The 12,680-nt window shown below is 42.6% G+C and overlaps 1 protein-coding gene across 1 annotated transcript in view; it reads right to left on the reverse strand.

The window, feature by feature from the left end:
* Positions 1–1,007: 1,007 nt before the first annotated feature.
* LOC310858485 (glutamate receptor 2-like) overlaps positions 1,008–12,680 on the reverse strand; it is a 93,578-nt gene continuing 81,905 nt past the window's right edge. Inside the window, exons 18-19 of the mRNA XM_083764615.1 lie at positions 7,152–7,327; positions 1,008–1,130 (exon numbers count right to left, since the gene is read on the reverse strand). Coding sequence (XP_083620741.1) covers positions 7,157–7,327 — 171 coding nt within the window. The 3' untranslated portion in view covers positions 1,008–1,130; positions 7,152–7,156. The remainder of the gene's footprint in view (positions 1,131–7,151; positions 7,328–12,680) is intronic.

Genomic DNA, 12,680 nt, shown 5'->3' on the forward strand with positions numbered 1-12,680 from the left:
TCAGGTTAGGGGTGGGAGGTTAATGTTAGGCATAAGGGACAGATGTCAAGGTCAAGATTACTTTGAATCATGGTATCCGCGTCAACATGCGCCATTGTCCCACCGCGTCACAACGGATGGGAAAACCCCAACTCGTCACTGGTTTGCTGTCACGGGTATAGAGAATGTGCTGTTATAGTAGCTCATCAGTAGGGAATTTAATGGTAGTTAAATATTATTAAAGAACATTAATTTAGTTCCTATCCTGTTTGGAAGGCCAGTACTAAGAAAACGAAAGAAAAAAATAATTGGTTTCTGTTAATAACAGAACCGTTTTCAAGCCCTTCTCAGAAGCTCCTTATTGCATTCCTGATTTGTTGTTGTTGTTGCTGTACTGGCGGTGGTTGTTGGTATTGTTCTTGCTATTGTTGCTGATGTTGTTCTCAATGATCATGGACGTTGTTACCGTGGTTGCATTAGATATTAGCATGGACAGAATATGCCATTGTCATTGAATGGTATATACAGGAAGGGTCTGAATTCTGATAAGCCATCGCCATGGCAATGCTATTTATCCAAAATATCTTTTAGAAAAACAACCGTGTTGTTTGTTTGCTTTGATTATAAAACTCTGTCCTCTGTGCTTGATTGTTTATTTTTATGTTTTGTTTTTCTTCCTTTTTTTTTCCATCGCTGTGGAAATGAACGGGCCTTCATGTCGGTTGGCTAATTCACTTCCTGGGTGGGCGTGTCATGGCAGAAGCCTCACCACTGGATTGGTGGGAAAAGAAGTGATGTCATATATCCAATCCAGATGTCAGTGGTGGAGTCGAGAGTCTTCATACATCTGTGGTTGGTTGAAGTGGTGTGGTGGTAGTCGACTACAAAGGAAATGGTCAGTGATTGGCTAGGAGGAAGTGAACATTGATTATTTCCATTGGCTGCTTGATGTGTCAGGGTTGATGGGTTGTGACGTGAATGTTGATTGGACTGTAAGGCACTAGGTAAGGGCGTGGTCAGGACAGGTCAGTCATGCTGAGACTCATGGGTAATCCTGGGCGAAGGTATGCCACCGGAACGCGACCATTCTCGCTGGTCGATCCTGTGATTGACAGACGAGCCTTAGAGCGCATCGCATCTGTGAATGTCATCTGCATAGAGAGAGAAACAATATGTCATTAATCTTATAAGAAACCTAAATGTAATCTGCATAGAGAAAAGAAGACAAGTTATTAACCTTATGATAATAATTGTGAAAAAAAAACATGTTAACATTATTAGAATAAAGTAAACGTGATTGCCATCTGCATAGAGAGAGAATCATTAACAACACATTAACCTTATTATAAAACCTGCAAAGGTTGGTATTCATTTAGGTTGATTCAATGACACATCATGAGTTAATCTCATCACACGGCAGGCAGTGTGATTAGCTCGTCTACAATCTCAGCACGTCACAGATGTGCCACATACTTTACACACATTACTTTGGCTATTTTAAGGGTTGTGAATAAACGCACGCACGCACGCACAAAATCTGGCAACACTGTGACGCAGCCTTTACACAGGACATAAAGAAAAGAACACAGCATACACATGGCGGTGCGCGGTGGCTTATGGTGGCTATACACACCTGAAGAAATGAGCATGGTTTTGAATGCCCCCCCCAAAAAAACAACAAAGCCATATCACATTTTAACATTGAATGTTATAATTGTTGTACAAAATAGATTTTCATAATATATTTTACATTGTTACAGAACATTTAATGTTTTAACCTAATTTGATTTACTGTATGTATTATTTATTTATTTTCCTGGCATTGCCAGCATTATGCTTCGGTAATCAATGTCACTCTACGGTTTGAATCATTAAGACCACCAGTCACCACACAGTATCTCCAAAGAGCACCAGAAATAGACTGCCGGGACTGGACAGCGTTTATGACGACATAAATCAACTGTCGTTAGAAAACCTATTAAAGATAAAATATCATTAGTGACATTAAAAGACAGTGGTTCAGCCTGTATACGCATGTACAGCACAAGCCATGTAGCAATGGATGTTTGCATGGGCACAGCATGATGATAAAACATGACAAAGGACATGTTTGCATGGGCACAGCATGATGATAAAACATGACAAAGGAGGACATGTTTGCATGGGCACAGCATGATGAGAAACACATGACAAAGGACATGTTTGCATGGGCACAGCATGATGAGAAACACATGACAAAGGACATGTTTGCATGGGCACAGCATGATGAGAAACATGACGAAGGACATGTTTGCATGGGCACAGCATGATGAGAAACACATGACAAAGGACATGTTTGCATGGGCACAGCATGATGAGAAAACATGACAAAGGACATGTTTGCATGGGCACAGCATGATGAGAAAACATGACAAAGGACATGTTTGCATGGGCACAGCATGATGAGAAACACATGACAAAGGACATGTTTGCATGGGCACAGCATGATGAGAAACACATGACAAAGGACATGTTTGCATGGGCACAGCATGATGAGAAACACATGACAAAGGACATGTTTGCATGGGCACAGCATGATGAGAAAACATGACAAAGAACATGTTTGCATGGGCACAGCATGATGAGAAAACATGACAAAGGACATGTTTGCATGGGCACAGCATGATGAGAAACACATGACAAAGGACATGTTTGCATGGGCACAGCATGATGAGAAAACATGACAAAGGACATGTTTGCATGGGCACAGCATGATGAGAAAACATGACAAAGAACATGTTTGCATGGGCACAGCATGATGAGAAAACATGACAAAGAACATGTTTGCATGGGCACAGCATGATGAGAAAACATGACAAAGGACATGTTTGCATGGGCACAGCATGATGAGAAACACATGACAAAGGACATGTTTGCATGGGCACAGCATGATGAGAAAACATGACAAAGAACATGTTTGCATGGGCACAGCATGATGAGAAAACATGACAAAGAACATGTTTGCATGGGCACAGCATGATGAGAAACACATGACAAAGGACATGTTTGCATGGGCACAGCATGATGAGAAACACATGACAAAGGACATGTTTGCATGGGCACAGCATGATGAGAAAACATGACAAAGGACATGTTTGCATGGGCACAGCATGATGAGAAACACATGACAAAGGACATGTTTGCATGGGCACAGCATGATGAGAAAACATGACAAAGGACATGTTTGCATGGGCACAGCATGATGAGAAAACATGACAAAGGACATGTTTGCATGGGTACAGCATGATGAGAAACACATGACAAAGGACATGTTTGCATGGGCACAGCATGATGAGAAAACATGACAAAGGACATGTTTGCATGGGCACAGCATGATGAGAAAACATGACAAAGAACATGTTTGCATGGGCACAGCATGATGAGAAACACATGACAAAGGACATGTTTGCATGGGCACAGCATGATGAGAAACACATGACAAAGGACATGTTTGCATGGGCACAGCATGATGAGAAAACATGACAAAGGACATGTTTGCATGGGCACAGCATGATGAGAAACACATGACAAAGGACATGTTTGCATGGGCACAGCATGATGAGAAAACATGACAAAGGACATGTTTGCATGGGCACAGCATGATGAGAAAACATGACAAAGGACATGTTTGCATGGGTACAGCATGATGAGAAACACATGACAAAGGACATGTTTGCATGGGCACAGCATGATGAGAAAACATGACAAAGGACATGTTTGCATGGGCACAGCATGATGAGAAACACATGACAAAGGACATGTTTGCATGGGCACAGCATGATGAGAAAACATGACAAAGGACACGCACATCCCCAGACCTACAGTACAGCGCTGGGTGCTGGATCTAAAGGTAACCTTGTAGGCCTTGACCTAGCCTAGCGGTCCAGGCCCTTAGGCTACAATGTAGCCTCGTGTCACGGGTTCCAGTCCCTATGGCTCTCTCTCTCTCCCCACATGTCCTACTCAGCCAGTTCACCATGTAGTGAAAATAAATGAACCACTTAAACCCCAGCCTCCGTATTGTGGGGAGAGCTTTTGCCAAAAAATAGCAGATCGAACAAGTGGCTAAATATCTTCTTATTGTCCTTTTATTTTTTTTATTTTTTTACAAACTTTTACGGTGATTTCTTTATTATTATTTACTGTAGTCCTATTAGACCCCAGGGAATTACATCTGGCCACAAAAGATCACAGGATCTATTGAATGTGACAAACTGACATATTGAGCCTACGACACACAGTATGGCAGACCCCTAGTAGTCAGACACACGGAAAACAACTACTGTGGCCAGATGTAATTTACTGGGGTCTAGTAGGACTACAGTAAATAATAATAAATAAATCACTGTAGAAATTTGTAAAAAACAAACAAACATATTTAGCCTGTTCGAATGCCCCCACCCCCTTGCCAAAAATAGCAAAAATCGTTAAAACGAAAGAAAGAAGCAAATGAAACAAAATTTACGCTCATCTTTTACTTTCTCTAATAATAACCTAAAACATGAAAAAAAGTAAGTAACATTTCGAGCCGCCAGGCTGGTCCTCAGACCAGGTCAGAGGACTTAAAATAATTCTACTGATGCCTGCCACTGTTTGAGATGTTTGATGTTTGTAGGCTGTCTTCTACTTTGTTGCTCGCTGGTCAACAAATAGTCGATCTTTAAGCTCACAACACAAAGCCACAATTTGTTAATGTTTGGGGAACGGATTCCGGTTCCTCAATGTTGGATCCTGTTCCTCTGATTCCTCCAGTCCCAATAGGTCCCAATAGGAACAGAACCGTAAATCATCACTTCCCCTGTCAGCATGCAACTCATGTCATGCCGTGTGGGAACATCCGGTACCATTCTGTCACCCTTTGGATGGTGTGAGAGTGAGATTTTTGTTAAACAGCATTTGTGATGCTATTAACCTGCTGCATTCAGGTGGTGGGTGGGGATGGCATATGGAAGCTGTTCTGCAATTGGCTAATGGGAATGCTGACATCACTACAGCTGTGAAATGATTGGCTCTTGATGTCTGTCTATTGAGAGGATGATTGGCTAGGGATAGATAGAGGGGGAGGGGGGGGGGGTAAGGGAATAGCCTGGTCCCCAGAGAGGTTAAAAGGATAGTTCACCCTCGGAAAATATTGAATGGATAATATCTTTTGCCAATAGTGAATCAGTGAAAAAATCGATAGAAAAATATATTTTTGGGGTGAACTGTCCCTTTAAATTAGATTTCTGCATTTGACCAGCAGATGTCTGCTCAGATGAAGCACATTAAGCCAAATGACACTTTGGTAGAGGTTTGGGTTGTGTCGTTACCTCACTATGATTTAACTCCAAATATCGTTTCTTTTGTCCGATGGGGTCGACTCACGAGCTTGTACACAATCTTGCACACTACTCTGTATGCATGCGAGACGACGCAAAGTGCGTCACAGAGGCCCCAAATAGTCCCCGCAAGTCACACCTTTCCCACCCGGAAGAAGGGGTGAAAAGGGAGTAAGTATGCGCTGCTGGGTGAACAACTCCATGCAAGAGGATTGGAGGGGATTTCCGGTGCCCTCTCTATTACTTTTAACTCTATGCGAGCACCCTGGGGAGACTGAGGAGACAGAGAGGAGGGCAGAGGAGGCAATGAGAGGAGAGCAGGACACAGAGGAAGGAGGAGGGACTCAAAGAGATAGAGGAAGAGGAAGGGCAAGGAGAGGTGGTTAGCCATGGGATGGGGTGAGGAGGGGGAGGGGAGGGGGGGGGGGATGAGACAGATAGCGTCACAGCCATCCATACAGAGACCCTGGCCAAGTTGCATGACCACAGTGTGTGCGACTGTGCGTGCTAATTATGTAATTAATTATGTAATTTGGTATCATTTAGGAGTATTTCACACCTCACTGCGCAAAGGCTTGAATAATATGATTTGTGGTTTTGTCGCATTTCTTTACGCTGAATGAGCAATCCCAAAAACTTAAGAAGACTTGATTATTTGAAGTTAAGAGGTCGGCCAATAATAATAACAAGCTATGTGATAATAAACTCCAACGCAGAGTATAATCAAAGTACACCTCATTACTTCAAAAAATAGCCTTTCCTCTGAAAACGTTACTTTTTCCCCATTCACCTCGGGTGCAAACCGGCATGTCACACATGAGCGAGCTTAAGGCTCCTGGGCGTTACCCGTTCAACAGGAGCCCAGCATACACACACAGGTGTGCATCGAGGCGTGCGAGTCATTCGTGCATGAGACAATTTAGCCTGGAACAATAATAACAATAAAGCGATGTTTTAGAAGTAGGTAAGTCAAGTGTGACTTACACTTATACACTGCGAGTGTTGTTTTGAAGTTCATAAACATGTTCTTATTGTGTTTTTTTCGCCTATTTATTCAAATTGATTTGTTTGGGGGTTTTTTCATTGGCCCAAATGCAATGCGACAGATACATAAAACATTCTCCAAGAATTCAAGGCTTCACGGGGTAAGGAGGTACTGTAACTCCCATGATATAAAATGACAAACTTGTTCATGTGTAATTTATACAGTTAACCCATTCTGACCTGAGATCAGATTCTAAAAGTGTCTTCGATTTTTCAAAAATAGCAGACCTACAAGCTCGTATCGATATGAGCTTGTAGATCTGCTATTTTTAAATAGCTAAAGCATAACATGATGCTGACACCAAAATGGGTTCCCGTTCAGAATGGGTTTTAATCTCCATCTGCAAAGTAACTGAAGGTATATCAAATTAATGCAGTGGGGTAAAAAGGGCATAAGTTAGAAGAACATGCCACCCGGTAAGGTATATAATTTCTTTCCCACCAACGTAGAGCTATTCAAAACATTAGTAGTTTAAAAAAAAACGTATTTTCCATCAATTACACAAACTCACGAAGCCTTGAATTCCTTTTTGTTTGTTTTCGTCGCAGTAACAAGTCAATAATTCCATGACCTATACCAGAAAACTCAAGGCTTCATGGGGTGTGTAAGTGATAGAAAATAAGTCACTTTTTGGGTTGAACTACTCCTTTCAACAGACTGTGTATGCATGGACCACTATATCAGTGTTTAAACAGAAGGTCTCCGTATGTATGGCTGGGAGGTGGAGCGGCGTTGATGTAGCCAGTGAATCATCTCTCTGTCACTCCTACCGCTGTTAGATCTTGACGCTCTCGATGCCGTAAACGTTGTAGCCCTCCTTATAGGTGGCGTAGTTTGGCTGGTGGCCGGGAGACTGCAGGTTGTAGTTGGGGGGGTGTTGCGGGGAGGAGAGTGTGTGTGTGTAGTTCCCTGTGTGCTGGGGGGAGGACAGGGTGTTCGCTGCCACCTTCACAACGGAAATATACAGCATTACACATTGATAATAATCACACACTGCAATGCTCACTGTTTATTTGAAGAAGCCGTTCTGTTAAAGGTATATTCAGTGATTTCACTCAAACAACCTTAGGTTTCGTTTTTGGCTGTGGGACCCAGCCTTTCGTCCAATCAGGATAGAGAGCCAAAAAAGAAACCTAAGGTTTTTTGACCCCCAGGGGTTAACTGGGGGCAGGGAGGAACTCCTTATATGGCCAGCACACTCTATAGTAGGGAGGATTATCACAACAAAACAAAAAAAATAAGTGATATTTGAATAAAGTGAAATCACTGAATATACCTTTAAATTACTTAATTCTTTCAATCAATTACACGCCCTTTTTTGTGAACTATTCCTTTGGGGGGGGGGGGAGGGTACGGTATAATGCATTATAATAACATTTATAATGCATTATAATGCACTTATAGCACTTCATAGCAATCGTTATACATGTTTATAATTATGCATAACAGCTTAACAAGGTTTATGAAGTATTATATGTGCTATTATGAGTGCCATTATAATGCCTTGTAGACCCAACCTTTAAGTAAAGTGTCAATGTGGTGGTTATAATCTTCTGCTGAGTTTATCATTCATTATGAGCACTGTTAAGGAAATCTGCAGGGACTGTACAGATCCTTCAGATTTCCTTAACACCAACACTTTAAGGCCTATTCATAGTCTGGATTTTCGGTGGCGAGGTGACCACCGCTCCGGTGGTGAGCTGACCACCGCTCCGGTGGTGAGCTGACCACCGCTCCGGTGGTGAGCTGACCACCGCTCCGGTGGTGAGCTGACCACCGCTCCGGTGGTAAGGTGACCACCGCTCCGGTGGTCACCTTACCACCGGAGCTGAAATAACGTTGAGCGGTGGTGAGTAAAAACAGAGAGAAGGGCTGGAGCGGTGGCGGTGGTTTGCTCTTCACCGCGGCTCAGTGACGTCATGTTGTAGTTCGGTGGTCACCTCAGTGACGTCATGTTGTAGTTCGGTGGTCACCTCAGTGACGTCATGTTGTAGTTCGGTGGTCACCCCACCACCGTAAATCCAGACTATGTATGAGCCTTAACAATACGTCATAGTACTGTAAGATGTGCATAAACATAAACATTTATATAATGAGAGATATGAAGCCTTTAGTTTAAAGGGCATGCATGCATTATAAATGTGATTATAGGCCAATGCATTATGGTCCCGACCTTTAAGTAAAGTGTTAGGTTTTTTGTTTGTTAAAAGGTATAGATTAGATAGCTCTATATTGTGCACCAATCATTGCTATAAAAATGTTTTCTAATATCATGACAATTTTCTGAAAGATTTTAGGCACATTTTAACGATTTTTCAAAAATAGCAGACCTACAAGTTCATAGCGCGACACTCGGTGGCGCGCTATGAACTTGTAGGTCTGCTATTTTTCAATAGCTAAATTATAACATAATGTTTAAAACACCAAAATGGGTTAAGTAGTAGTGTAGATTTGCATACTGTGTGTGATGATTTACACTGTAACAATCCACTCACAGTTAAATTAAACTTTACAACATGATATCCTCATTCCTCAAATAATGAAGGCATATTAATTACGAATCAGAAATACAACACATGGGCACATGTCAAAGATACACTGCCTGTAATCATTCAAATGCCAGGACATTAATTAAATTAATCAAATACTGGCACACTCAATTAATATGCAATCACAAATGTGAATCCATGAATATATAATATATACAGGAACGGCTCACAACCCTCAAACTAATTATGTTTGAGTGATTTGTAGGCAGGCTTGTACTTTTTACCTTTTTGGATAAATGATTACGTTTACAGCATCAGCTTATGATTGGTAACCATTTCAGTAGCATGCAGCACTCTTTTCTATAGCTTTCTTTTCTTTTAATATTTTTTAGAATACAGTTCTAAAATGATGTGTTAGTGACCTAGGGGGGGTGGCTTTTGCTTCAGGACTTTGGCGCTCCATTTAAACTGTCAAATTGTGGACTATACTTTTCCTGATTGCAATGTTGACTTGCATTTGCTCGACGAAAGCCTGACACCACTGACACAGAAATGAATGGGTTTGGACAGTGGAGAAAACCAGCAGTAACAAACCCACGGCCACTACACGGCATTGAAAACCAATCTTTATACCAACCCATATGAAGGATCACCTTAACCCATTCTGAACGGGCACCCATTTTGGTGTCAGCATCATGTTATGCTTTAGCTATTGAAAAATAGCAGATCTACAAGCTCATATCGCGCCACCGAGTGGCGCGATACGAGCTTGTAGGTCTGCTATTTTTGAAAAATCGAAGACGCTTTTAGAATCTGATCTCAGGTCAGAATGGGTTAATAATGAAACTGTCAGGATGTAATAGACATTTTTAGAATCTGATCTCAGGTCAGAATGGGTTAAAAGTGCTTGCATCACTTCTGCAATGCAGTTATTTTTTTTAATTCTCCAAATTGTTTCCCGTCCATTCATCAAATGTATCAGCAGGCGGAGACGTCCGTCCATCTGGCTACGATTGACTACCGATGCGCTATAAAATGATCTGAACTGTGGCCGTCAATCCACTAAGCCTGATGCATACTTCATTGTGCTTAACCCATTCTGACCTGAGATCAGATTCATACAAGTTTTCCACTGGACACACACACTGGTCTGATTAACCCATTCTGACCTGAGATCAGATTCTAAAAATGTCAGTCGTTTTTTTAGATTTTTCAAAAATAGCAGACCTACAAGCTCGTATCGCGCCACTCGGTGGCGCGCTATGAGCTTGTAGATCTGCTATTTTTCAATAGCTAAAGCATAGCATGATGCTAACACCAAAATGGGTTCCCGTTAAGAATGGGTTAAAATAGCAGACCTATAAGCTCACAGCACGTTGCATCCTCAGTGCTTGTGAGCTTGTAGATTAGTTATTTTCAGTGTGCGATACCATAGCACGACAGAGCATAAATTAGGCTTTATCCTTCCAAATCCTTTAAAGTGTGGACTGGATCACCTGACCTACAGTATGTGGACTGGATCACCTGACCTACAGTATGTGGACTGGATCACCTGACCTACAGTATGTGGACTGGATCACCTGACCTACAGTATGTGGACTGGATCACCTGACCTACAGTATGTGGACTGGATCACCTGACCTACAGTATGTGGACTGGATCACCTGACCTACAGTATGTGGACTGGATCACCTGACCTACAGTATGTGGACTGGATCACCTGACCTACAGTATGTGGACTGGATCACCTGACCTACAGTATGTGGACTGGATCACCTGACCTACAGTATGTGGACTGGATCACCTGACCTACAGTATGTGGACTGGATCACCTGACCTACAGTATGTGGACTGGATCACCTGACCTACAGTATGTGGACTGGATCACCTGACCTACAGTATGTGGACTGGATCACCTGACCTACAGTATGTGGACTGGATCACCTGACCTACAGTATGTGGACTGGATCACCTGACCTACAGTATGTGGACTGGATCACCTGACCTACAGTATGTGGACTGGATCACCTGACCTACAGTATGTGGACTGGATCACCTGACCTACAGTATGTGGACTGGATCACCTGACCTACAGTATGTGGACTGGATCACCTGACCTACAGTATGTGGACTGGATCACCTGACCTACAGTATGTGGACTGGATCACCTGACCTACAGTATGTGGACTGGATCACCTGACCTACAGTATGTGGACTGGATCACCTGACCTACAGTATGTGGACTGGATCACCTGACCTACAGTATGTGGACTGGATCACCTGACCTACAGTATGTGGACTGGATCACCTGACCTACAGTATGTGGACTGGATCACCTGACCTACAGTATGTGGACTGGATCACCTGACCTACAGTATGTGGACTGGATCACCTGACCTACAGTATGTGGACTGGATCACCTGACCTACAGTATGTGGACTGGATCACCTGACCTACAGTATGTGGACTGGATCACCTGACCTACAGTATGTGGACTGGATCACCTGACCTACAGTATGTGGACTGGATCACCTGACCTACAGTATGTGGACTGGATCACCTGACCTACAGTATGTGGACTGGATCACCTGACCTACAGTATGTGGACTGGATCACCTGACCTACAGTATGTGGACTGGATCACCTGACCTACAGTATGTGGACTGGATCACCTGACCTACAGTATGTGGACTGGATCACCTGACCTACAGTATGTGGACTGGATCACCTGACCTACAGTATGTGGACTGGATCACCTGACCTACAGTATGTGGACTGGATCACCTGACCTACAGTATGTGGACTGGATCACCTGACCTACAGTATGTGGACTGGATCACCTGACCTACAGTATGTGGACTGGATCACCTGACCTACAGTATGTGGACTGGATCACCTGACCTACAGTATGTGGACTGCTTTCCTGGTCTCACATTCACAAGAGATCATTTTTGCACAATGGCCTTATGCTCTAATTGCATTATTTACTGCTAATACATTATTATTATCTATTATTATTATTACTATTATTATTATTCTTATGTAGGCCTACATACCTGAGCAAATGGAGCTTGTTCGGGCTTGTCAAAAAATAAATAAAAACAATAATGATAAATACATATACTGTACATGAATAAATTCACATAGTTCTTTAAAGCACTGGTTCTCAAACGTTTTCACATCAAGGACCCCCACATTAATATATGTTTGGCTGTGGACCCCCACATTAATATATGTTTGGCTGTGGACCCCCATCCAAAAAGGACCCCCACATTAATATATGTTTGGCTGTGGACCCCCACATTAATATATGTTTGGCTGTGGACCCCCATCCAAAAAGGACCCCCACATTAATATATGTTTGGCTGTGGACCCCCACATTAATATATGTTTGGCGGTGGACCCCCATCCAAAAAGGACCCCCACATTAATATATGTTTGGATGTGGACCCCCACATTAATATATGTTTGGCTGTGGACCCCCACATTAATATATGTTTGCTGTGGACCCCCATCCAAAAAGGACCCCCACATTAATATATGTTTGCTGTGGACCCCCATCCAAAAAGGACCCCCACATTAATATATGTTTGGCTGTGGACCCCCATCCAAAAAGGACCCCCACATTAATATCTGTTTGGAAAAGGACCCCCACATTAATATATGTTTGGCTGTGGACCCCCATCCAAAAAGGACCCCCACATTAATATATGTTTGGCTGTGGACCCCCATCCAAAAAGGACCCCCACATTAATATATGTTTGGCTGTGGACCCCCATCCAAAAAGGACCCCCACATTAATATCTGTTT

This window comes from Protomyctophum parallelum (assembly GCF_964188405.1).
Source record: "Protomyctophum parallelum genome assembly, chromosome: 5".
Taxonomy (NCBI): Eukaryota; Metazoa; Chordata; class Actinopteri; order Myctophiformes; family Myctophidae; genus Protomyctophum; species Protomyctophum parallelum.